The 27958-nt window shown below is 30.9% G+C and overlaps 2 protein-coding genes and 1 pseudogene across 6 annotated transcripts; 2 read left to right on the top strand and 1 right to left on the bottom strand.

Moving 5' to 3' along the window:
- Positions 1–6800: 6800 nt before the first annotated feature.
- On the top strand, positions 6801–11071 carry LOC131177525 (protein translocase subunit SECA2, chloroplastic-like). Of its 4 annotated transcripts, none has more exons than XR_009146969.1 (8): positions 6801–6915; positions 7028–7123; positions 7195–7258; positions 7370–7659; positions 8099–8149; positions 9482–9599; positions 9730–9810; positions 10231–11071. XR_009146969.1 is itself a non-coding variant. In XM_058142548.1 (6 exons), the coding sequence occupies exons 1-6, from the start codon at positions 6913–6915 to the stop codon at positions 9734–9736; spliced, it is 516 nt and encodes a 171-aa protein (XP_057998531.1). In that variant the 5' UTR covers positions 6801–6912; the 3' UTR covers positions 9737–10192. The 4 variants fall into 4 exon arrangements, 1 of the variants encoding a protein (XP_057998531.1); XR_009146968.1 differs by having other exon boundaries at positions 8099–8154; positions 9489–9599; XR_009146970.1 differs by lacking the exon at positions 9482–9599 and having other exon boundaries at positions 8099–8154.
- An 8241-nt stretch (positions 11072–19312) lies between these two features.
- On the bottom strand, positions 19313–24376 carry LOC110667365 (amino-acid permease BAT1 homolog; annotated as a pseudogene).
- A 1891-nt stretch (positions 24377–26267) lies between these two features.
- Positions 26268–27569, top strand: LOC131177524 (protein translocase subunit SECA2, chloroplastic-like). 2 transcript variants are annotated; one of them, XM_058142545.1, is made up of 5 exons: positions 26268–26685; positions 26772–26906; positions 27007–27076; positions 27175–27239; positions 27366–27569. In XM_058142545.1, exons 1-5 carry the CDS (start codon positions 26398–26400, stop codon positions 27552–27554), a joined length of 747 nt encoding a protein of 248 aa, XP_057998528.1. In that variant the 5' UTR covers positions 26268–26397; the 3' UTR covers positions 27555–27569. The 2 variants fall into 2 exon arrangements, with proteins under 2 accessions (XP_057998528.1, XP_057998529.1); XM_058142546.1 differs by having other exon boundaries at positions 26270–26685; positions 27382–27486.
- Positions 27570–27958: the final 389 nt, after the last annotated feature.

The following is a 27958-nucleotide window of genomic DNA, read 5'->3' as shown; positions in this document are numbered from 1 at the left end:
TTATCTCTCAATCCTTCCATTTCTGTTGCAAGAAAGTCCAACCCAATTGCATGGGCTTGTTCTTGGAATGGAATTGGTGGCATTTTGAAGGAGGGGCCATGAAGATATGTTAGAATCTTTTAGGTTGTGAATGGTGGCCGCCCATTTGAGAAGAGCATTTGCTTCTTGAGTGGAGCAGAAGCAACTTTAAGTAAGGAGTGTAAAAGAATGAATAGGACAAGGGAAATAAGCAAGGGTAGATTTTCAAAGATGAATCTCGCCATGTCTTCTGCTTCGGCCTGTGGCAAATTACGGTTCATTGCTCTATTTATGTGGCCACCACCTCTCTCTACGTCAACAAGTCTTCATGGCATCAGGCCCACCCTCCGTAGAAAAAAATATTGATAGCCCCACCCCATAGAAAAAATAGCATTAGGCCCATAGAAAAAAAATGCGCTATGGTCTATACCTAAGATTGACTTATGCTGTCCACTAATATTTTGGTCTGTAGTCGAAGACTTTTGACTAGGCGTTTACCAGAACTTTCTATTTTTAATATTAAAGAGAATAAAATATACTCAAATTTAGATTTTTAAGTAAATTTATAAATTGAAAATTACTGTAACACCCCAAAAATTTTAAATTTATTATTTTATGAGTAATATTGGTATTTTAATTTTTATTTAAATTTTAAGAAATTATTTGAGATTTTTCGGATTTTAAAAATCGGGTTCGATTTTCCGAAAATATAAACTTTGAGGATTTTTAAAAATTAATTTAAAAACTACGTGGTAAAACTAAAAATATATTTCAAGTCTAAGAATTTTTCTGAGTTTTCTGAAATTTTTTCGGTCCCGAGGCAGAGTAAAAATTCAAAATTTTGTATCCTGAATCGAACCGGCCGAATCGAACCTGACCGGATCGGACCGATCGAATCGGACCGGCCTTTTCTTTTTCTTCTTCCCTTCCCCGCGCGCGTCCGACCTCCTCCCCTTCTCTCTCTCTTTTCTCTCTCCTCCCTCCTCCCCTTGCCGTGCTGCTGTTACAACTGGTTTGCTATATTTGGATGGACCTCATTTGGCCAACCAAAAATTTTGTATAAAAAATGAGGCTACATAGCTTTATGAGATTCCTGCACCAACAGCAACACCCCCAGGCTCCCCTACTGCAATTAGCTCCTCCTCAGCATCTGAGAAACCATCTGAGCAGCCTTTTACACAACCTCCACGCCAGGCTCCACCAGCTGCACAACCTGCTTCATCAACAGCTTCTGGACCCTCCATGGCAACCCTTCTGACATTCATGGAGAATCTCAGTGATGAGATCTACTCTTTTCGGCAAATGACGGATGTCTCTTTTCAAACATGAAGGGATTTAGCTGATATATATTTGGATATAAGTGCTAAAATGTAAGACGAGTTGACAGTCATGCGAGCTAAGCTAGAGCAGATCGAAACGAACCAGGCACTCATTTTGAGCATCATTTCTCCACAGCAACCACCAAAAGCACCACCACCTCTACAAGATGGCAAGGGCAAAGGAGTTCTCATTTATGATTGACCAGCTTTTATTTTCAGTTTACATTTCATGTCTTTATTTTAGTTGCTTAATTAATTAGTGTTTTTAACTTGTTTAGTTAATATTTTGATTGTGTTGCTTTTCTTTTACTTGAAACATTTGCTTATTCAGTTTTTTTTTTTTTTTTTCATTTTTAATTGCTCATGCGAACAATTTTCTTTTGAATCTTTAGTACTTTGCTCATTTGCTTTTATGTGCTACTTTGGATTTACACTTCATGGGTATATTTTTGAGCTTAACTTCCCTATTTCAACTTTTTGAGTTTAATTGATTTAATGGATTCCATTCCACTGTTTCTTTTGCAATGAGTGCAGTAGCTGTCCAAATTTTATTTAATTAAATTGGTTGCACCTTCAATGAGATAACAATTCTTATCTCAGCTTGTGTCACTTTCAACACAAGTTGTGCTATCACTTATGAAACAGGGTAATAATTCTTTATGCACATATAGCCAAATTATCCCATTCCTTGCAACCTTTTAACAATGAGGACAATGTTCATTCTGAGTATGGAGGAGAGGGTAAATTTTTTGCAAAAATTATTTTTCCTTTTCACTTGCGTATAGCAACATACTCATTACTTCATACTTGTACATATTCACATATATACACTTGCATATAGCTTCATATACTTAGTTATGCATACTTAGTTGCATATAATGCATTTCATTTATTCACTTAAATTTTTTTTTGAATTTTTAAACCAGCCTTTGAATTCCAGAAGTTGCTTATTCAAGCAATCCAACTTGCCTTTAGATGGTTAGTGGAATGAAAGTTCCAGCTGGGTACAAAGTCTTAAGCATTATTCTTTCTCTTACTTAATAGCTGAAAATTAATATATTCATCTAAGTATGCAGATTCTAATTAGTTATTTTGAGTTTTTGAGTGTCTGAATATGCCTTTAAGGAAGAAAATGGTCATTGTCGTCTCACCATTCCTAGAACAAGCATCTTAGATCTTTCAAAGCGAAATTTTTAACTTGCATTTGATAAGAATATGATTTAGGCATTCCTTCATATTTTAAACCTCACATTTAGCCTTAACCTACCTTAATTTCATTTCAACCCTTGCAAACCCCCTTGAACCTTAATTCCCTAATTTCTTTGGAACCCAAATCATTTACCTAGCCATAAAACCTAAACACTACCACCTATTTATGAGAATAATATTTTAGCAATTAAGTGCATAAAAAAATTAAAAAAAAAATGGAGGATTGAAACATCTTGAAAAGTGCTAGAGTAATTGTGAAAAGTTGATAAAAAAAAAAAGAGGTCACTAAAATATCCCAAAGGTAATTTTGGGTGTGACATGAAATAGGGACACATACAAAATCAAATAAAAAAATAAAAAAAAAGTATAAAAAGTAGTCCCTTTACATAATCATTGTGATAGCACTTGAGATTCATTGTGAATTTCTTTCCTCTTGATAAAAAATTTTATTAAAAAAAAAAGAAAAAAAAAATGGATGCACTTTGAGTTTCACGATATTCTCATATTTTGTTTACCTTATTCCCTTTCTTTGTTAACCAAAACTTTACCCTATTGGACCCCATTACAACCCTTAAAAAGACCTAATGATTCTTTGAAAAATGCTTGTTACATTAGTAGAGTTAGATCTTTTATGCTTGCATATGGGTTTGGCAATATAATCTTCTATACATTACTCACCATCTATTTGAGACACATTGGCTATCTATTTCATTTAGGTTTGTTTTGGCACAATTGACTCTTGTAGCTGGTTGGTATTTGTTGCTTGGGTTGATTGGTTAATTCTTAGCTATTTTGTAATTGTTGAGAGTGATTGCTTCATTCTTTGTGCTTCGCTGGTGGGAACTTGGAATGTTGGTGGCTAGAGGTAAGTTGGTGGTTTGAATTAGTGATTTTTGTGTTTTCAAAGACTGATTCTGTTCCCTTCCAAATGAGTTTTAATGAAATTTTGCTTGGGGACAAGCAAGAGTTTGAGTATGGGGGAATTTGATGCATGCATTTTATATCATCATTTAGGTGTAATTTTTGCACATAATTTACCCTTGTTTATAGCTATTATTATAGATATTAACATATATTTAGTCAATTTTATAATTTTTACACTTCTTAGTTTAATTTTTGGAATTTATTTGTTTTGTAGGTTAAATTTGGAGAAATTTGGTGTATTTTGATCAGAGTAGCCATTTGGAGGAAATTAGAGTTGAAATGCAAAAATTTTTGAAGTTGAGTTAAAAAATGGCCGAGAGCTTCACAACCTGCAGCACAACCGAATTAGCTTATGTCGCAGGTTGTGTCGATCGTCAGATATTCAATTTTTCTCAGGCCGCAGGTTACACAACCTGTGACACAACCCGCGACACAACTGATTCAGCTTATGTCGTTTTTACTGGAAATGGCTGACGTGGCATTTTTGTTTAATAATAGTCAAAATGGTAATAGCGTGAATATAGATTATAGAACAATAGAAAAGAATGTGAATTATGCTAGAAGGATTAGATCTTTAGAAGTAAAGGAAGCACTTAAGAGAATGAAAGTGGATAAAGCACGTGGACAGATGAAATACCAATTGAAGTGTGTAAGTGTTTGGGAGATATGAGAGTGGCATGGTTAACTAAATTATTTAATAAGATTCTAAACTCAAAGAAAATGCCTGATGAATGGAGGAAAAGTATTTTAGTATCTATTTTTAAAAATAAAGGAGACATACAGAGTTGCTCAAACTATAGGAGAATTAGACTCATGAGTCATATTATGAAGTTGTGGGAGAGAGTTATGGAGCATCGACTATGTCATGATACTTCTATCTCTCTCAATCAATTTGGTTTCATGCCGGGTCGTTCAACTATGTAAGCGATCTTTCTCATTAGAAGCTTGATGGAGAAATATAGAGATGTGAAGAAAAATCTACACATGGTTTTATTGATTTGGAGAAGGCTTATGATAGTGTTCCAAGAGAGGTCTTATGGAATGTGTTAGAACAAAGAGGGTATCTATTAGGTACATAGAAGTATTGAAAGATATGTATGAAGGAGCAACTACTATTGTATGCATACGGTGGGAGGGGACACAAGAGATTTTTCGATCTCAATTGGATTACACCAAGGATCACCATAAGCCCTTACCTTTTTACATTAGTTTTAGATGAGTGATAAAACATATACAAGAGAGTATTCCTTGGTGCATGATGTTTGCGGATGATATTGTTACGATAGATGAGACACGAGAAGGAGTCAATAGAAAGCTAGAACTTTGGAGAAGTACTCTAGAGTCAAAGGGTTTTAAGTTAAGTAGAGCGAAGACAGAATACATGCATTGCAAGTTTAGTGAAGGCCAAGCGGTGATAGGGAAGGAGTTAGTTTGAATGGGTGAATCTTGTCCCAAAGTAATCACTTTAAATATCAGGCTCGATCCTTCAAGTAGATGGGGATGTGAGGAGGATGTTAGTCATAGGATTAAAGCCGGATGGTTGAAGTGGAGGCGTGCCACGGGAGTTTTATGTGATCGTAAGATTCCCAATAAATTGAAAGGAAAATTTTACCGTCTGACCATACGACCGGCTATGTTATATGATAGTGAGTGTTGGGCCTTTGAAAGAGTCGTATGCATCTAAGATAAGAGTTGCGAGATGAGAATGTTAAGGTGGATGAGTGGCCATACTAGATTAGATAAAGTCCGTAATGAGAGTATTAGAGAAAAGGCAGGAGTGGTGCCAATTGAAGATAAGTTGAGAGAAGGGAGATTGAGGTGGTTTGGTCATGTGAAGCGTAGACATACGGAGGGTCCAGTTAGACAAGTAGAGCACATTAGGTTAGAGGATAGAAAGAAAAAAAGGGGTAGACCTAAATTGACTTGGAGGAGAGTAGTACAACATGACCTAGAAGCATTACACATTTCTGAGGATTTAACCCAAAATCGTTCAGAGTGGAGAAAGCGAATCCATATAGCCGACCCCAAATTTTTGGGATAAAGGCTTAGTTGAGTTGAGTTTAAGGAGGAGGGGAGACATTTTTGGCAAGAGAGAAGGAGAGAAAGAGAGGACCACGTGAAGGTAGCAGCAGCAGCAGCAGCAGCAAAGGACGTTCTGCAACTCTCCGGCAGCTAATACTTCACCATTCTTCTGGTTTTTCTATTCCTTAACTTAGATTTTCAATATTTCTTCATTTCTACACTTGGGTTTGTCTTGAAATTATGATTTGTGAGTAGTTATTTGAGATTCTAGAGATGGGTTTGTAAATATTGTTTTGTATTGTGGTTTTAAACTGATTTAATCATTTAAATGTGATTTGTTACATTTTGATTTATTGCTTGTGAGCTTGTTGCCTTGCTTGATAAATGAGCCCTCATTAAGTTAAGCTTTAATCCTTAATAGATGGACTGAAAAGTTAATATTTGGGATAGATAATCTTGCAATAAACTTAGTTTTCTTGGTGTTAGAGATAAGCTAAGAGGATTAAGGGGACATTCCAAAATCAATTAGAGTTTTAATTGGGTTTTTGTTAGATTTGAAATACCGTGAAAGTAGGGTTTGATTTAATGAACACCAACTTTGAAATGCTTGAAAAAGGTTTCAAAAATTTAAGAATTGATTTCCCTCAAAATTGCAATTCTCATGTGTTTGGCTAAATTAGGGATAAACCACATGCAAACAATATTGAAAATCCAATCTCTAGAATCACTTTAATTTTTATTGAATTTAGATTTAATTTCTCCCAATTTCATAAATAGAAATTTCAAATTAAATTTTGATAATCTACTTCAATTAATTTAGTTAATTGTTTGATTTAGCTCAAATTCCTCAAATATCAATCTTAAATTTTAAATTTCATTTTATATCTTTAAATTTTGCCATTCTAATTAGCTTATCCTTTTATTTCCAATTTAAGCACAATTCCCTATGGATCGATATCATTTTTAAAACAATGCAGAACGACTATACGTTACTAAATTTCGTCTTCTTGTTAGTGTTAAACAAGCAGATATATGACATCCTTCTCATCTTGTTGCAGTGTTGAGAATTCTGAATATCTATCAGTTCTGCTTAAGCATTGGGAAATCCCTCACAGTGTCCTGAATGCACGACCCAAGGTTGACAAAATTTACCAACAATGTTACAGTTAGTGTGCATTTTTCTAGTTAGCTATTCACATAAATTGTTTTCGGTATTTAGCGATTTTTTCTGTCGGTATCTTTGCAAGGAAGTGAAATTATTGCCCAGCGGCGAAAATATGCCATTACTATTTCTACGAATATGGTGGCGAGGCACCGATATAATTCTGGGAGGAAACCCAAAAGTATGTGTGCTTGATAGATCCTCAGTTTTTGCCCAATGCTATTTAGTTAAAATATTTCCTGGCCCCTTTCTTATAGGATGGTAAACTTTGTTCCTTACTGTGTCATTATGTCTTAACATTGTGTGTTTTTGATTGGGTATTCCTTTGATATGGTGGAGGAAGTAACTTCATTTATCATATCTGAACTGATAGATGCTCGCCAAAGAAATTGTAGATGACAGCTTGCTTTCTTTTTTAACGCGAGAAGCTCCTGATGTTGAAGTCGATGGCCAAAAAAACTTTCAAAAGGTGATTGGTTGTGATTACTATAGGGCAGTGAATCAATATTTTCAAAATTTAATCAATCTCTTTTTATGTAGGTAATGTCAAAGATAAAGGTTGGGTCAACATCATTAGCTCTGCTAGCAAAGACTGCACTAATGGGTTTGTGACTCTGCTTGAAAGCTTTTAAAACTCTTTGTTTTAGATGGTACATGTTCTTTTGAGATGTATGCTGAGTCTTGTGGCTTTATCTTTTGAATGTGAACTTCCCAGCTAAATATGTTGGTAAAAGTAAGGGTAAAAGCTGGACTTTTCAGGATGCAAAATCAATGATTTCAGAGTCTGTGGAAATGAGCCAGTCAATGAATCTTAAAGAGCTGGAGAAACTTGCTAATGAGGAGTCTGAAATGTACCCTCTTGGCCCAACTATTGCACTCACTTATCTATCAGTTTTGAAGGATTGTGAAGTGCATTGTTTGCATGAAGGGTCTGAAGTCAAAAGGCTTGGGGGGCTCCACGTCATTGGCACATCTTTACATGAGTCTCGGAGAATAGATAACCAGGTGAGTCTTCAAGTATGACAGTTTCAGTAAAATCAAGCACTGCTATACAAATTTAAGGCATAATCCTATTAGCATATTGGAGGCACCTTTAAGCACGGGAGAATATTGCTCGAAATGAGGCCAATAATGCATGAAATGTAGTTCCATGATAGCAATGTTGACTTTGCTATATGTCTTAATGCTGTATATATTTTTTAAAATATGCTGCCCCTTGGTCATGAATCAACAATTTCATCTTTGTTAGCAAAAACTAAAACATTAATCTATTTTGGTTGCATTTGGTGGTCTTACTAATATTATTTTGTCAATAAAATTGATCTCAGTAATCTAGCAACAACTTCTTTGTTATGGATAATATATATGTTTCTTTCTATTTTATTCCTACCATTTCAAAGCATGGTTATAAGTATAAGGAACTCTCTTTTTCCCTAAAAAATAGCTCCGTGGAAGAGCAGGAAGGCAGGGGGATCCTGGATCTACACGATTTATGGTGAGGTAGTATATTCTGTACTGTTATATGATCTTTTATTCTTATTATTTTCTAATGTCTTGCACTATTGCTGGCAAATTATTTTTAATTGACTAATCTAATACTGGAATAATGCCTTTGTAACATGATCTATAAGTGCTTTGGTAATTAAGTGTAGCACAGGGAGTCATCCAACTGATTCAGGTTTTATTGCATGAACTGTTTCCTTGACATGATAACCAAGCGATCTCCAAATTAAAATGAAATCACATTATAAGTTTAGAATGAAAATCTTTGCAAAATGAAAGGGATTATGGAGTATATAAACCTGTATCCGACCTCTACTACTGAATCTTCATTTTTTAGTGCTTTTGCCTTACTTTATTGGCCCACATCTCTCATGGTGTTCTCTCCCATCATGGTTCTTTCAATTGGATGAAACTAATTTACTACAATTCCTGTGTAATTAAAGGCCCATCTTGCATTTTTTTTTTTTCCATCCCATACCTTATTGAAGTGAAAGTAAAAAAGGGGGGCAGAAAGGTCCCTTAGGCAAATCCCACATCGGCAAAGCACGGGAGAGATCCTAGACTTAAATTGGGTGGTCTTGGAACACTGGTTAGCGCGCTTTTGTCCTTCAGACCTTACGGGAACACAAGCTATTTGCCAAGTTCTCAAAATGTGAGTTATGGTTAGATAGTATGGCTTTTCTAGGCCATACAGTATCTAAGGATAGGGTGTGTGTTGATAAGAAGAAAGTTGAGGTAGTGCTTCCTAGACCCACAACTGTGTCAGAGATTCGTAGTTTCTTGAGTTTAGCAGGGTATTATAAACGGTTTGTTCAAGACTTCTCTCGTATTGCAGCACCTTTAACTAAGTTGACACGGAAGAATGTAAAATTTCAGAATTCAAACCATTTTGATGAATAATGTAACAAAGCCAAAAACCAGAATCTAAGAATTGTGAATTACAAGAACTAGACATGTAAAATCACAAGCCTTTTGTTTGGTGCTCATGTATTGGGAAGACAAGTAGATTATGGTTTTCAAAGCTGTGTCTACTGGTATCGGTTTAGATAAAGATATCACCAAGTGAAAAATTGTCTCCTAATCATTGGTTGTTTGGCTGAAAGGCTTTGTCAAAAGAAGCCATGGCACATGTAATAATCAATTCTCTTATCCTCTTTGGTTAATTATTTACTCTCGTTCAAGGAAAATATGTTAGAATGTTTTCCAAACAAGATTACATGGCATATTCAGTTGTTCACGTTCAAGTTTAGTAACATCTATCTTTGTCATAGTATAGTTTTGGAGGTTAAAGGGCTTTATAGATGATGCCCGTAATATGAAACAGTTCACAGGATGAAATGTTTGAAAAGTTCAATTTTGATACTGAGTGGGCAGTGAAACTTATCTCAAGGATTACTAATGATGAAGATATACCAATTGAAGGTGATGCGATTGTAAAACAGGTGATTCACTGGTTTCTGGCTCATGTGCATAGCCATCCATCGATTTTTATTTTTCGATTATTTGTTTTGTCATTGTATCTAATTACTACTTGAACAGTTTATCATTAACTTGAACTGTCATAACTTTTAGCTTTTAGCACTGCAAATAAATGCGGAGAAGTACTTCTTTGGCATAAGAAAAAGCCTGGTTGAGTTTGATGAAGTATTAGAGGTATGCATGTGAGATAACTAATGTTTTCCTTCGATTTTCTGCGTCTGTTGCTGACACAATCACTTGATTGATTGATATTGATTGCAATTGTTTTTAATTGTTTGCCTTCCTAATAGCTCATATTTCAACTTCCTTTTTTTTAAGTTTAGTACATTATTTTCCCGCTTTCTTCCTGGCAAAACTGTTTTATATGATATTGGATGCAACACATTCTTTTTAACTATTTGTATCAATGCAAAAATGCGAACCATTTTGAATTTCTTATCCTGTGAAGCACAAATATTTGATTTAATCTGAACGTGATAATTGCAAACTAAGAAAAATCATGTTATTTAAAGTGAAAATATTGCATATTGAAATAAAACACAACACAGCTCCTATTGTTGGAGTTGATCAAAATATTTGATTTCCTTGTATCAGGTACAAAGGAAACATGTGTATGACCTTAGGCAATTGATTTTAACAGGTGACAATGAAAGTTGTTCCCAAAACATATCACAGTGAGTACACTTCAGTGACTATCTTTGGTTATTATCTTTTTATCATGTGTTAAAGCTTCTTAGTTTATTTTATAGATATAAAACATGCATTTGTATCTATTATATATATATATATATATATATATATATATATTAAACTTCCAGTGATATTGAAATAATTGAAAGTTTTGTAAATTTGAGATACACTTTACTTGGGTGTGCACTTTTTTTGCGCCTTGCTCCTTAGGCGAGTGCACATTTAGCCTTTGATTACCGTGGCTCACACTGTTGGCATACCAGTGCAATCATGTAGACTCGGTATTCCATGGTGAAATATGAGAGGAAATGGATGTGAGTAATTTCCCGTCATATCCCCTCTTCAAATACTACATTATACTGAGGTAAGCAAGTTAATTATTTTGCGTAGAAAGACAGTGAACAACGGAAAATTTTACAGAAATGAAGAAATAATGAGAACAATGCATTTTGTGTTATTTTATTGTCAAGGGTTCCAGCATTTGTAATGTTAGATTTGGGATTGGGAAGTCTGATGCCACATTGAGTAATGTTACCTGAATTAAATAATATAGATAAATGGTATGAAAACATCAATAAGCGTCTTTGTTTCAGTTATGCACTTTCTGTTTTCTGTTATCATATGCTGTTAAATTCTGCATAAAGTTTATATATTCTTGTGTATGTTCCTCATTCTGTGTAAAATGCTGTTTTCTAGTTTTGGAATTTTTTATTGGCATTTAGCATTGAAAGAAAGCTGCCTCTTAGGTACATGTTTATTCATCTCATCTCTGGGAAGACTTATAAAAGAAAAATCACAACCCACAAATCTAATTTATATTAGTAGGGCCCCTTTGGCTGCTTCTTGTTCTGTTGCATTTTGTCTGTCTAATATCTTCAATTATAATAAAATAGAAATGTAGGAGAGAGAGAGAGAGAGAGAGAGAGGGGATGTGTTTGCAAGAGCACGTGGCTGTTTTATTTAATTATTTTTTATTTTTTAAATTAGTACTAAATTTGTGGAGAGAGAGAGAGAGATTAAAGAAAGGGAGTGTTTATAAGGATAGTGTTTAGTGGAAGTCAAAAAAAATGGGTCCCACATCTAAATTTCAGCACTAAAAAACCTTTTTTGGGAAGTCAAAAAAAATGAAATGGGCTATCTCTTACTCTTGCAAATCACCTGCGATCGTACGTTGGCATTTTCAGCATCACCAAACCTTTCACCACCTAAAAACCTGGCATTTGGAAGTCAAAAAAAATGGGTCCCACTAAAGATCATTGTGCAAAGGTTAAAAAGAGCTCTCTCTCTCCCTCTCCCATCTCTTGCTCTTTGCAAATGGATCCATCGTACCTTCTCTTCACCCGCTCACTCAGTTTAAGGGACCTCAATGGTCCATTGAACTTTCCTAATCGTTCTCTTCGGGCTTTTCATTTTCCTCAAGGCGTTCATTCCATAGTTTTTGAAGCACTAGACGTTCACAATCAGCCATTTCATTTTCGCTTATCCAAACGTCGAGTTGGTCCACACCCAAAACCGGTTATCTACCAAGCCCTATGGCGTCAGTACGTGATGCAAAAAAATCTCCGAGAGCACGATAGAGTTAGTCTCAGCATGGAGATATACTCAGTTTCTGGCCGCTTCGTGAGGTATTACAGAGTTATTGCCCAGAGGAGAATGTTTCGCTTATTTGGTAAGGATATATGGGTTAATGTGGAACAATTGCAGGAGCCTCATTAGCTACCATGCATTCTGTTAGTTTGGGTTCATGTTTCTTTTTATTTTGGGCGTGTTGTAGTTTGATTACGTATAATGATTGAATATGGTGAGTATCCATAATAGTTAATAAAATCTGTATGTTTATCTGGTTGTGTTTGTTTAGTTATTGCAGTTTTTTCAGTTTGCAGCAAGGTTGCTCTGGTTCTTAGGGCCCCCTGTTGATGAAAAATCTGTACTATTGTAACATACTCAATAACAATGGCTACTTACTATTGCAAATTAATTTGATCGTACTTTTCGTTTGGCATTTTCCAATTAGTTACACACATTTTTTATTAAATCTTTTTTCAGCCACCCAAACAAAGCGTTAACTTGTGATAGGTCAAAATTGAGTTTTGTCAATCGCTTTCAGTCTAACTCTCTCTTCTTATGCCAAAATTAACAAAAATCATAGCATAAAGGAGCCCATCACCTTAAATATTAATTAAATGCCATTTCTCTTGTTAATTTTCTTCATATATATTTTTTCAATATGTTTATCCCAAAATCACAAATCCTAGCAAAAATTACTAAACTTAGCTTTGAGATCATATTGAAAATTATCATAAAATTTCATATATACGCTGTAATAAATATAAATTTTAAGAGCATGCCTTATATGCTATTAAAAAATTTTACTTAAAATTTTTAACATCACATTCACACTAATTTATAATGCTATTATATTTGATATTATATATATATTATTTATTACTTTATAGGTTATCTTAATGTCAAAATATATTATTTTGATATTATTTATTACTTATGTCATGAGCCAACGCCCAACTTTCCCAATCCAGGGTTCAATGCAAAGAAATTAACTGCCCATCCTAGAATGGCCCACCCAAAAGCAACCCTAACTAGGCACAATTATAGAGACAATAGCAAGAATAAGGATGGTAACTGATGGGGTATTTGTGAAAATCACCATACTAAATTTAAACTTGATTAATATTCTCAAAATTTAAATTTATTTCAAACCTAATTATTATTACTTAGTAAATATCAAAATCCGTTTAATTTTATATATTTAAGTTAATAATCTATATAAAAAATAATTTTTATTAATAATTTATATTTTAAAAATTTAATAATTCTATAAAATATTTTAATTTTATTTTATATAAAATAAAATATATAAAAATTTATAAATATTATTATAAAAAACATATATTTTATATTTAAATTAATAATCTATATAAAAAATTAATTTTTATTAATAATTTATATTTTAAAAATTTAATAATTCCATAAAATATTTTAAATTTATAAATATTATTATAAAAAACATATATTTTATATTTAATTAAATATTTATATAAACGGGTTCGGGTAATTAATACTCAACATGTAAAACTTGAACCCGAGTATTAAATTTCAAATCCCAACCTATTCCAAACTCAATTATATACTATTCAAACATGTCCTATCAAGGTTCAATCGAATCATATACCTATACAAACCCGACCCATTGCTATCCCTAAGCAAGAGAGCACCATTGCCACTATAGTTAAGAAGCCAATCAACTAGAGAATGTATCATCAACAATGAGAATCAAAAGGGTCATGCAAGGTTAAGACCAACACACAAACACCAAGAATAACCATCCTTAGAGCTGAAACTATAGGGTCGATCTAGGATCCAACCAACCAAAGAGATGCAAACAAAGCCATAGGGCTGCCAAGGACATGCAAAGAAAGGAGACGATGCATATACAGACCGTTTAGATTCGACCATTATAAGGTGGGAAAGGACTCTAAGATCTTTGGATGCTCAAGTCACGAAGAAAAGAGAAACACCCTTGAACACCAAAGAGAGCTTTGCAGTGCAACATTTCCTTTACCATAAGCAACACCACCTACAAGCAACAACAAAACCCAAACCATATATATCTGACCCCACGGAGGAGGAGAAGGAAAACCCAAGATGGGTAGGAGACGACCGCAAATACTAAAAGAGAAAGATACCTTCTGCCTCAGATACTAAACCTAACCCAGAGAGAAACTTCTCTCTCTATCAACCAAAGAGGGACTGGGAGAGAGCAATAAGGTTTGCCATTATTCTCCAATTCGTCCCTTTATTTTGATATTTAAATTAAAAAGTTACTAAATTTTAATTATATTTATATGGGAAGAGAAATATTGGCTTATAAAAAATGTCATTCATTTTTCCAATTAATTATAATTATATTTTTATTATTTAAATTAATTTAAAAATTTTAATTCTACTTATATTATAACTTTAATTAAATATAAAATTTTATTAGAAGTAATTAATTTAAATAAAAACTTAGTAAGTGAAAAATAAAAAATGCAAATAACATATGTGTGTGGGGGACACTGAGATTTTTAAAACACTCTTTATTATTTTTAGTATTTATAAAAGTAGCAAAAATGTATTTATGGAGATGGATAAATAATTCATCGTCAATAATGTATATTAGAGACAATAACCTGTTGCCAATTTATATAACTTCATCGTTAATATCATTTAGAGACAAAACAGATATGTCGATAATAATTTAGCAATACGAGGCTTTTTATAATATTGCCGCTAAAAATTTTAGTGATGCAAACTATATCGTCATATTCTTCATAATAACAATTCTTACCTATACTATATTGTCATTTTAGCGATTTATGTCACTAAATACCTAATAATTTTCACTTCTAATATTATAATAATTAAAAAAATTAAAATTTAATATTATTTTAATAATAATTCTATTTATACTAGAAAAATATATTATTATTATTCTTAATATAGTAATTCTATAATTTTAATCCTATATGTACTAGTAATTTATTAAAAATTATTTAATTTATTTTAATAAAATTAATAAAAAAATAAACGCTGAATATTATTTTTACTAATTTATTTTTTATTTATTTTAAAATATTTACAAATTTATAGTATTAAATTTTATTTTAATTCAAAATTTAATACTAAAAAATTATATATATATATATAATTAAAAAACTTAATTTCAATATTTAATATATATATATATATATATAAATTAAATATTAATTAAATCAAATTTACATTTATACCAATAAATATAAATATTAATAACGGATAAGTTTTAACTAAACATTAAAATTAAAAATTTAAATTTTTAATCCAATTCAAGTAGAAGAACCATTTTATTAGTCACAAATTTATAGCTTTTTCTTAAAAAAAATTAAAATTGATAAAAATATAATTATAACCAAATTTAGAATTTATTTTCATATATAAATAAATTTTATTTTATTTTATTTTCATTAAAAATAAAAATAAAATATTTTTATATTCTCAAATTATTTTTTAATATAAAAAATAAAAAAATAATTTTTATTGAAAACTTTAATAAAATTATTATAATTGCATTTGAATTTTCACCATAAAACTAACACTAATTTTTCAAGTTTAATAAAATTAATTAAAATTTTAAATAAATGGATTTTTTTTATTAATTAATCATATTTCAAATAAATTTTATTTTTTATGACAATAAAACATTATAATTTATAAATTTATTACAAATTTTTTAAAAAATTCTATTAATAAAAATTATTTATACTTTATTTAGATAATTAATCATTTGAAATAAAAATAAATTGTGAATTTGTATTAAAATATAATAAAAAAATTATAATATCAAATTCAAATACTCATTCACTTCAAATTTTTATATATTTAAAAAAATTTTATATTGTTAATAGTTAAATAACTAAAAAAATCAAAATCTTTATAAAATTTTTCAATTTTAACTGAACCTTTTAATTTTATCAATTTAATCTCAAACTTTCATAATAGTTTCAATTTTAGCAACTTTCCTAATTGGATGACTTAATTGACAAAAACAATTCAAATACTAGCTTATATTATTAATATTAACTAATCTTTTTATTTTCATATCAATATTAGCAATTACTCTCAAATCGATAAAAATATTTCTTTAATTAATTTATCTATCATTTTGAAAATTATAATTATATTTATTTTAATTTGATTATGTTATTTATTCATATTTTATGTTTAAATATTTGATTTTTTTTCTTTAGATTTGAAATAAAGTGATAAAAAGATATAAATTAAAAATATAAGTAAAAAAAATAGAGAAAACAAATTAAAATTTAAGATAATAGTATTAGATATATTATTTATTTATTATTTTTTAATAAAAAATTTTTAAAATTAATAAAAATATTAAAATTATTGAATGTATTGATAAAATTAAAAGGAGTAGCTAAAATTAATAATAAATGAAAATTTTTAATAATTTTTATCGATTGATGAGTTCAATTATTTTCAAATAAATTTATTACTAAAATTGAAAACAATTGAAAAGGTTTATCATCAAATTGATAAAATTAAAGTTTTAAATAAAATTGATAATTGACATAAAAATTTTGATTTTTTTATGCCACTTAACTTTATTTAATTATGTAAATATATGAATATTTAAAGCTGCATTAAAGAATAAAATTAATATATAATATAAAATTATAATAATATATTTTTAAATTATATAATTTAAATTTTCATCAATATATTTATCCCCACATATATATATGAACTGATTAAATTCTTTTTATAATTTTTAATTTACAATAAATAATAATTAACATATTAAAATTTTAGTCTTATTATAAATCAAATTTCAAAAAATGCTTATATAAATAAAAATCTTAACCCAACTATTCTATTAATAATAAATAATAATATGTGGTTTGACAGCTTAATACTAATTTTTTTAAAAATTTTTTATAATTATAACTATTTTTTTTTTATAATTTTACCATGATTTTAGAAGTTTTTTAACATGTAGTCAAAAATTGATTTAAATTAGTAAACGTGATGTAATTTTGGTTGTTGATTTCTCTTATAGTCAATTGACATATTATAATTTTGGCCATTTATTTATTTTAATTTTAACTACTCACTAAAAATAAAAAATATTTAAAATCAAGCTAAAATTTTTAAAAATTAAAGAGTTAGCTATAGTTGGAAAAATATTTAAAAAGTGTGAAGGGGGAAAATTCGGAGTTCAAAAAACATTCTTCATTATTTTTGTTATTTATGAAAATACCAATTTAAAACGTAATTATAAAAAATTATTAGTTTTAAAATTCTTATTACATTAGGATATAGTTAAACAAGCAAATTTTTTTTTTGCCATATAATCTCTATACTAATAATTTTATTAAAAAAATTTAAAAAATTAAAAGTATTTTAAAAATAACTTTTAATAAGTAATAAATTTTAATTTATAAAATTAAAATATTCATACTCTCATACCATATTTATGGTATTTTATTTTAAATATTTGAATCACTAAAGTAATATATATATATATATATATATTAAAAATTTTATTTCATACATTTTATTTATAATATTTTAATTGATTAAAGTAATTTAATTTATTAATTTTATTATCATATAATTTTTTAAATTAATTTTAATTCGAAGTAAAAATGAATAATTAAATTTAATTATTTATTAAAAATAATATACTAATAATATTATATCATATGAAAAAAATTAAAAAAAGTGTACAAATAAATTTAAATCAAAAGTTTGTATAACGAAGTAAATCAACGTGGTAAAAAATAGTTTAGTAAAAAGTCTTTCTGTCAAAATTTTAATATTTTTACTGTTAATTTACTACAAGAAGACCAATTTACCCTAAATGAAATTTTTTACCTCTCTCTGCTATCTCCAACGCTTCTCCCCTCTCTTACTCCTTCCCCATCCATGTATCTGGTCTTCGGGTCTTCGATCTAATTAAATCCCAATGTCATCAAAGGAATTTGGACTTCAACAATCACAGTATTATCAAGTGTGAATGCCTTTGATGAATCATTGAGATCGCTGCGAGGAATAAGCTTTGAGAAACCCACACATTTGGCAGCAGAGATGATGAAGGAGAAAGAGAAGAAGCAGAAAAAAAAAGGCAATTTTGTAAAAGTCCTTTTCTTGGTAACATTTTTTATTTGGATAACTAAACCTTCCAATATTCATTTTCATGCATTTCACTTATTGCGAATTACTTTCTTTATTTGTGAAGTGAATATATAATTAATTTTACCGAGGATGAGTAATTGTTAACTCCATCGAGATACTTTCTGAGAGATTGCGATGAAATTATATTAAATGTCTTATACAAAGCAAGTATGTCAATTTATCTGAAGTAGTATCTTTTTTTTTTTTAATTTGTAATTGTGGATTTGGTTTATGATTTATTGGTCATGACTTGTGATTTTTTATTCCGTATAAAGCTTGACTTGTTTTTATTTCAATTTAGTTTATTTTTAAATTTTGGTCTAATTTAATTTTAAAGTTTTAATTTATATTTAATTTAACTCAATCTCCCTCATTTTTATTACACACGTTTTTTTAAATTTTTTAATTTTAAAATGTTATTTTTATATTTTATAAATAATTAAATTAAAATTTAAAAATGTTATTTTTTATTTAATATTATTAATTAAAATGAAAATATAAAAAATATTATTTTATATTTTCATATAATTAATTAAAAATAAAATTCATGATTATAATTAATTTTCATTATTTAAATCAAAGAAATATTATTTTTCATATTTTTAATTAAAATTAGAGAATTATAATTAAATAAAATTAAAAATATAAAATATTACTTTTATATTTCCATATTATTAATTAATAATAAAAATTAAAATATAAAAAAATTAACTAGTCATAATTATTGATTTAACATTAAAAATAATTAATTAAATAATTAACATTAAAAATATTTAAAAAATATATTAAAAAAAACTCACCTTGGTGTACGAGTTACACATTCATTAATTATGGGTTAAATTGGATATAAATTAAAAATTTTGAGCTAAATTAAATAAAAAATTAAAAATAAATTAAATTAGATATTTTCGATGAATACAGAAACAAATTAAATCTTATTAATATATCATATTATATTGTATAGTATGATTTTATTGTTAACTGTTTGAAAAAATGATATTGTATAAGATGATATAAGATGTTTCAATAACTTTTTATTATTTGATTAAATATAATAAAATAAATATAAAAATTATTAAAATATTTTTATTATTATTTTAAATATATAAATAGTTATTATATAAAATAGAAATAAAAAAATTTAATACCATCTCAAACCACCACTTTGGTGATTTAAAAACCAATGGTAAAATGATGGTTACGAAATCATTATAAACCACCGTCCAAGTAAGGGGTTAAAGCTATTGCTCTTGTTATTTTGGTTGAATTTTCAGCAAGATGAAAGGGAGAGAGAGAGAGAACATGGAGAGATTTAGGCTGTGAGAGACAGGAAGGAGAGAGAAGAAGGGAGAGATTTAGGGCGATATACTAAAGAGACCAAATTCTCTCAAACTGAAAATAGAAATGCACAAAAAGGCTACACGTATTGGGTGTATCCAGTCTAGTTGTTGCAGTTGATGCTGAAACTGACATTTGGGATTAATCCTAATCCCAATTGTAGCTGAACATTTAGTAGCCTAGCCACCAATTCGTTAATTCTTTTAGCAGTGAACAAAAACGTCAAGTATCTCCATGCTGCCCATCAATATTTCTTACAAGACCCTTGAACCATTTCCTTGCATCCAAGACCCACCAAAGCATTATCAGGCTCAAACATACCCCAGGGGCAACTGGTGCATAGTTGAAAGTTTTCCATCGGATAGGGTAGATTGTTGGCAATAGGAAAGCTGAACAGGTATAGCATATCCACAGGAAGGCTACCAAGCAAATTGGCCTCCTTGCTCTACCCAAATATAAGGGTCCAGGTTTGAAGTTCTTCTGATCCATCAACAGCCTTGCCAGTATTGATACAGCATACCCTCCAACCCATCCAATTGTACTTATTGATATGATGGCTGTGAAAATTACATCAAGCTTCAAGATGGTAGTCCAAGAATAATGCCGATGGCTGTACAGAGCCACACCGCATTTCTGGGAACCTTGTATTTGGGGTGTATTTTTCTCCACACAGGTGAAAATGGGATTCCATTGTCTCTTGGTAAAGCATAAACCTTCAAATTAAGGAAAAGCAAGTCATCGCTCTTTTTTTTTTTCTTTTTTTTTTTTTGAAGCAAGACAACTTTATCAATGAAAAAAATATCCAGGAAACGTCTTAGACCCGGTCTTGGAGAGAGATTAAATGAAGAAGAAGCAAATTATATGGATTAATTTCTCTTACAACTCTGCCAGCACTATTGGTCACTGAAAGTCCACAAACGAAGAAAGATTCCCAGATGATACTGAGGAAAATTACAGCTCCGGCAGAATTATGATACCTCCCAAGAAATGCATCATCAATGACCTGTGCTGGTACCAGTGCACCGCCAGTTTCATTGTTCCCATTGTATAAATAGCTAGGATCCTGAAATGAAATCAAATTTTCATGGCAATGGGGAGATTCCTAATTGAATTCAAAACAAAATTCATGTTCCCTGTCAAGGCAGGGCAAAATTTCAATCTCTATACACTCCAGAGTCCTGCAAGAAAAGCATGTATATATAACTTGATACTAAAAGTAAGAGCTAAATTATAAGTCCATCCAAAAACTGAGATGATGCCAATGCTAGAAAGAATGGCAATAGGTCCAGTCCTGTCAGCACCTTTTGTTTCCTCAGTTAAATGAGCTGCAGCGTCGTAGCCGTACAGGCAGTAGTTGCTGAGGAGAAAGACATAATTACTGCATAATGTTTACTGCTAATTCCAGCTGACTAGGGTGATGTTTCAAAATGAGTGAACACATAAGAAGCTGGCTGTGTGGGTCTTGCTACCAAAGGAAGCATTATTATCACAACTAAACCCCCAATCACCCGCAAGATCAATGACACTGCTTTGAAATTCCAGATAAAGGAGAGCTGTCTAGCTATATGAGGTAAATTATTGTGATTTGTTCCTTGGAAAACATAATATAGCTAATAAGCAAATTGGGTTCAATGTAAATAAAGGCAAGCAATAGGGGAGGCTAGACAATGTAAAGCAGGGATAAGACTCTGCAAATCAAATCTCTCCAGAATTCACAAGTTTGGGATGTTTCATGAGATAGGTCAATAAAGGAAGAAAATTGAGTAGAAAAATATAAATTATAGAGAAAACCTGCCACCATATGGAGATAATGTCAAGGAATGCAATGACTTCCAAAGCGAAAGTGTTCAGAACTGCCTATACACACACAAGAATAACTCCTTGAAGCAAAATAGCCTCCCCCCTTGTTTGTTCCAGTGGAAAGAAGAATTATAATCTGTAGCGCCTGTGATCCTGAATATGCCTGCAGTAATAAACATAAATTTTCCACTCGCATCTATTCTTTGTTTCATTTTTGTCCATCTCGTCATCATGATAGATAGATTGATAGACAAATAGATGTATATATACCTGAGCACCATTTCCAGAAATTACACCAATGGTCTTGAGCCATGCACAACACCAAGATGCAAATGGCCCGCACCTGGGTCCAGCCAAATAAGCAGCCCAAAAGTAAAGCGAACCTGTGGTCTGTTTACATTAATTTATCAACAAAGCCATATTTATACATATATCGGTGAACTTTGACAAACATACAAAGATCATATTTAGTCTGAACACCCATACCTAATTATAGATAAGGGTCATGAGTTTTCTGTCAAATTCTTCCCCTAAAAAAATAATGAATGAATTATCAACCCGGCCGTCAACATACGCTGCTAATTAATAAATTAAAACAAATTTTGTTTTTACTATTGACCAGACAGAAAAGGATGCACTACTTTAATACACATGTTTTGACTTAGACAGTGCTCAAAGAGGATATTCCTGAGATGATTATTCATCTTTAGAATCTGTGCAGGAACTGGTATGACATATAGTGATATAGGCAAGTAAATTTGCATGGAGAAGTAGACAAAGAACTTCTTAATTTGGTTTATTACTCCAAGTAGTTAATTAGTATAAATATAACCAGAAAGGATGGAATTAATTAAGCAGTAGTAAAGCTCAATAGTAATAGCTAGAGTCATCCAGAAAAAAAAATGTGAAAAGATAAGATGCACACACAGGAAAAGAGGAGCAAATTTCAGCCATGGCTATTCCAACAAACCAGGTGAAGAATGTGACCACCAGCCATCCCCAAATCATGCTTGCAGGTCCTGCATAAAGTAGGCTTGTGCCATACAGAGGTGTTCCAGTAAAAACTGCCATGCTCGAGAACGTAATTGCAAGCGTCTTAAACAAGGTCTGCACGAAATTAAATCCAAGTATAAAAAGTTGAACATGGTCATTTTCATATATTTGCACTTGCAGGACTTTTAAATTTCAGTTTGCCATTTACCATATTGATTAGATGATGCCTCTTATTCCTGTATGATGATAGTTATACTCCATAGGATAATATCTCTATAGGATAATGTCATGATGCCATGGATACCTGCAGTAAAGTCTAAATGAAAGGGATTTGAGACTAGAGTCTCCAAGTTGGAATCCCTAATGTAAAAACTACTTGGTATTCCCATGTCCAAACATAAACACACACCTACAAGAATATGATAACCAAGCCAATTCAGAAACATTGATGGGCTAAGCAGTACAAAATCCCTAATGTAAAAACTACTTGGTATTCCCATGTCCAAACATAAACACACACCTACAAGAATATGATAACCAAGCCAATTCAGAAACATTGATGGGCTAAGCAATACAAAATCCCTAATGTAAAAACTACTTGGTATTCCCATGTCCAAACATAAACACACGCCTACAAGAATATGATAACCAAGCCAATTCAGAAACATTGATGGGCTAAGCAGTACAAAAAAGTTACACTTCTTTCAATATTTCAACACCGAGAAAAAGGTTTCAAGCTCACTGGCTCAATTAATTGCATCAACACTGATCTTTTGATGCAAAATTATTTAGTGAATCAAAACAGATTATTCCTATAAATGCTCAATGTTGAACACGCTAGGACACATTGTTTAACTAACAAACTTAAAAATTTTTTTTTCCCCTATTTAAGGGTTTGAGTCCAGTAAACCTCCAAGTTTGGTGGATGTCTACCACCCTTGTACTGCAATGGGTAGCAAGACCACCAAACCCAAGACTAAGGGATTAAGTATTTTCTGCCAAGCATCAATTAACAAGAATATACAGTGAAACATAAAACAATTTATAAGATTTTAATATTACCATGCTGTGATGCAAACTCGATGAACAGTGCCAGCTGCAATCAGAGCAACAGCTTCTGCCAATACAACTGCAAAAGGAAAGGAGAAAAAGTTAAGAAAATATAGAAAAAAAAATGTGGTTCAACAGATGCTGCAACTTAAAAACAGGTGTGTCCCTATAATGCTTGTGCATGACAGCCCTAATTAAGAGAAAGTTAGATATCTGATGCCATTTTATTCTTCTCTTCAGCCAGCTACCCATAGTTAATGTTGAATAAATTAAAAAAGGCAATGAAAAAGACCCCAAGAAAATAGAAAGGGGGTTGGGGAGGGAACAACTGATGACCTGGCCTGTGGTTTCCAACCCCACCCTTGTTCCCTCCAAATAATTATATTTGAATGTCACTATGCATTAAGGAGAAGAGATTAGTTTGCTAACGAGATGGAAAAGGTAGCTGACAACATTGGACTTCCAGCTCCTTTACTCATGTATCAAAAAAATATTTTTTACCCGATTAGCCATCTTTTCCTTTTCCTTTGAGTCAGGTCAAAATTGAACAAAATCTGTGCACTACCAACTGATAATTTTGTGCTCCATTAATTGTGTTACTTTGAAATTTATAGCTACCTGTGATTTAAGCTTAGCAAAGTTGAGTTAAAGGCTATGACAAATAAGGGGAAAAAGGTCAACTAATGCACGGTACTGATGACAATTAGAAAGGCAAGGACCTGGCATTAGAATCCTAAATGTGAACATGGTGAAAGAGGTTGGGTTCGGGACATAGATACAAGCAAGTTTTACTGACAATGGCCGATAAAATGCACAGTACAAGTGTTAGATGGGTATAATTGGATCAAATAGTGAACTTCATGATGGTAGTTAATATTTAATAATCCAGGATCTGCGGGTAAGCATACAGGCAAAAGATCATTACTTGACTAACGCCAGTTGCATAAAAGTGTTCTGGATTGCACAAAAGACGTAGAAATGTGTTCCTTATTGTTTAAGATACCTTTTAAAATTATTCTGTGGTACTTGATCAATAGCAACTCCATTAACCAAAAACAGGTAACTAAAAAAGAAGGTAAGGAAAAAATTATGTAGAAAAAATGCCATACCTGGACCCCACCCAGTCTTCATCCCACATGTTTCTTGGAGATTCCCAATGAACTACTAAAAGTAACCCAGTAAACGTATAATCATGTGCAATTTTTATTGTGAAAGTAACATTTACAAATGATCAATTCATAAGCAGAACTGAACTTGTTGGTTTGTGATGGGGTATTATAGAATATAGAGTACTACAATACTGAAATAAGAACATGACTGATATTTGCTGGGATTGACAAACATTTGTCTGATCAGAAATGCATTCCCAAATTAAAAAAAGTAAAATAAATAAATTGAACAAGGAAGCAAAATAATGTCATTTTTAAGACCTAAAAGCAAGCTCACTACTGAAGTTTCAAGAAAACAGAAAACCATGTAGGATTGAGCCAAACAGGGAAGAAAGAGAATTTATGGTATTGCCTTTTTTTTTTAAAGAAAGAAAAACAAACAAGGAAAAAGTAGGAATGACAAAAAAAAAAATTAGAGAAGAAATCTCATAACCAAACAAATGAAATTATGAGAATTTCAACAGCAAGAACAATATCTGGCCAAAAATATGCACCTTCGAAAGCCCTAGACTGTGCATGCACATACTGCTCCCGCACATAACATTCAAGCAGACATAACATGAAAAACACGCAATACTTATTAGCAGCATACGTGGATATATGAACAGACAAAAGGTAAGCTAGAATGGAAAAAGTACGCAAGCATAACAAAAAATTAATCATGCATTTTGATCCCTTTATTATTTGCTAATTAATAATAAAATTAAATTAAAATTTAATAATAATTTTAACCTAATGGAAAATAAATTCACTTATTTTTTATTTCCTTTGTACTTGTAAATTATAAAGTCAATACTAGACTTATGTACTGATAACCACCTCGTATTATGAATGAAAAATCTTGATTTCACGGTTTAGCTCGTTTGGAGACAAAGGATAATGTTTTATTAAAATTTACTACATCCCTTCATTTAATCAGTGCATTTTATTTATCATATTTAATTTTTTTTATAAATTATTTATCACATTTAAAAGGAATTAATAATACTACTTTTTTTTTAATTTTATCTTTTTAACTTTATTTTTTTTATCTTATTTCAATAGTTTTTTAGGATTTTTTATAATAATTAGAGAAATAATTTGATAGTATCAACTCTATAAAAAAATATATTAATAATATCATTGAAATATAGAAAGGTGTTGAAAGAAAATAAATATATTGAAAATAATAAAAGATAATAATAAGGTTAGAAAAAATAAATAATATTTTTTTAATTTTTAAAATAACAAATAAAGTGAGATGAAAATTTTTTTTCTAAATTATTTACTATAATGAGACGGAGGGAACACTACAATTCATGACCCCTTTATCCTACTGAAACTAATGAAAGGAGATGAAATTTATCTTTCACTAATTTTCCTCCTCTTTGTAGGAAAATGGAAGATGGAAGGAATAAAAATGATAAAATATTATTTTATTAATGTAAAATTAAAAAGAAAATTTTATTATTTTTATGCATGAACAAATAAGTAATTTTCTTCCATTTTCATCCTATTTCTCTCTCTTCATTTTTTCAATTTTATAATTTCACTTTTCTTTCTCTCACTTAAATCCATGTCCAAGTAAAAGATATTGATTTTTTCATTTCAAAGTTTTCTTTCCTCTTCACAACCTTTTATTTTCAGTTTTTATATGCAAAAATGGTTAAAAAGTGAGTAAATAAATAAATAAATTGAAAAATTAATAAAAAATTAATATTAAATATAATTAAATAAATAAAAAATATATAGAACTTTTATTTTTAACTTGAGTATATAGACAATTATATCCCTTTAACAATTAAATATATTTTTATAATTTAATATAAAAAATAAAAAATTATAAAATATTTTAATTTTTAATATATTATATACCGCTCTGTAATTTAGAAATACGGATACGAAAGGCGTTAAGAATAAGATACTGTCATAGATTCGGGTGTAAGTCGCTTGTCGTCGTCGCCACCTTAGCTTCCTCTGCAGCATAGCAAACCAAACATGTGATAATTTCATGCACACGGAGTCACGGACGAAGAACCAGAGCAACCTAGCTTCAGCCTATCAAAGAACGCGTACAGACACAGAGAACAGAAGAAAAATAAACGAATACATAATGGCCACAGTTCCTGCTCTCTTAAACCCCTCCTTTTTGGCTCCAAAACCACCTAATAGACACTCCATTTGCTACACCAAACCCATCTTCATTTTCCCTACGTCTTCGGCTCATTCGCCGCTTTCTTTGTCTCGGTTCCAACGATGTTATTTTAGCGTCAACATGGCTATTACTGCTTCTTTGAAGGTTCTTTTGTTTTGCCCATCATGTGTTTGATGATATGCATATTCAGGTTGGTTTAATCACTTTTTGGGTTTGTTTTGTCTTTTTAGGAGAATTTGGGTAATTTGAGAAAGAGGGCGACTGATTTTACGAGCTTGAACTACTGGGTTGTAAGAGACTACTATCGTCTAGTGGAGTCAGTTAATGCCATTGAGCCGCAGATTCAGAAGCTCTCTGATGAGCAGGTTTGTGGGTTTTAATTGGTTTGCTTCAAGTTGGAGTGTTAAGGATTCAAATGGGCGTTCTTTGGTGGGTTGGATAATTCTTTTATGTTTGTTTCTTTAGTTGAGCGCTAAAACTGTGGAGTTCAGAAGAAGATTAAGACAAGGAGAGACACTAGCGGATATTCAAGCTGGTTTGCAGCCAATAACTGTTCTATTTTGATAAATTTTGTAGAATATCACATGGGAGTTACCAGTTCTTCCTTTTTTTCCTCTGCCATTTACTTTTCAGAGGCCTTCACTGTTGTTCGTGAAGCTGCAAGAAGGAAACTTGGAATGCGCCATTTTGATGTGCAGGTTTCTATCACAATTTATTACATGTGCATTATACTCAAACTCATGTTTACCATGGAGTTATTTTACAGAGTATATTATATTGACTTGAAGTAGGTCATCATGTTTATTTATGCTGCAAATTGTTAGATTATTGGTGGTGCAGTGCTCCATGATGGATCAATTGCTGAGATGAAAACAGGGGAGGGAAAAACATTGGTTTCAACATTGGCTGCATATCTTAATGCACTGACCGGTGAGGGTGTCCATGGTATGTTTCCTATCCTTAACTTCCAAAATATGTTATTTCTTTCAAGCAAATTGGCTAGATATAATTAGGAATCTTGCATATACAATAGTAGATGTGAACTAGTGGAGATATGATTGAGATTTTCGTTTGATTAAATGCTAAACTGCAATCCAAATATAAATAAAAAAAATGTTTATGCTGATGTTTAGAATGTGTGCTTTTCTAAGCTTTTTTCTTCTTAGGCTTCTCAAGTTTCCTAGGAAGCTCATTGTAGGTTTTGTTGCCTATGAAGAGAAGCTGATTATGTCCACTGGAAGGCAGCTTATGCTTCTTTCATTCGACATTGTTGCATAAAAATCATTTATGTGGAAGTTAGTTGCAGTGCTTTGGTAGCTCTAACAATTGCAATATACTGATGCATGCACTTGTCCTCATATTACCAAGTTGCCATAAAGATTCAGAAGAAAAGCTTTCTTTGCACAGTTATGGAGTG

The sequence above is a fragment of the Hevea brasiliensis genome, unplaced genomic scaffold, assembly GCF_030052815.1.
Source record: "Hevea brasiliensis isolate MT/VB/25A 57/8 unplaced genomic scaffold, ASM3005281v1 Scaf537, whole genome shotgun sequence".
Taxonomy (NCBI): Eukaryota; Viridiplantae; Streptophyta; class Magnoliopsida; order Malpighiales; family Euphorbiaceae; genus Hevea; species Hevea brasiliensis.
The sequence above is the reverse complement of the archived record's forward strand: the minus strand, read 5'-3'. Positions and strand labels throughout refer to the sequence as shown.

Bases quoted from the DNA above. Each gene is read 5' to 3' on its own strand.
- LOC131177525 (XM_058142548.1), top strand. The intron at 7,124-7,194 runs GTGATTGGTTGT...CTTTTTATGTAG, and splicing joins GCCAAAAAAACTTTCAAAAG to GTAATGTCAAAGATAAAGGT. The intron at 7,259-7,369 runs GTTTGTGACTCT...TGAACTTCCCAG, and splicing joins AGCAAAGACTGCACTAATGG to CTAAATATGTTGGTAAAAGT.
- LOC131177524 (XM_058142545.1), top strand. From the start codon at position 26,398: ATGCACACGGAGTCACGGACGAAGAACCAGAGCAACCTAGCTTCAGCC. The intron at 26,907-27,006 runs GTTTGTGGGTTT...TTGTTTCTTTAG, and splicing joins AGAAGCTCTCTGATGAGCAG to TTGAGCGCTAAAACTGTGGA. The intron at 27,077-27,174 runs GTTTGCAGCCAA...TTTACTTTTCAG, and splicing joins ACTAGCGGATATTCAAGCTG to AGGCCTTCACTGTTGTTCGT.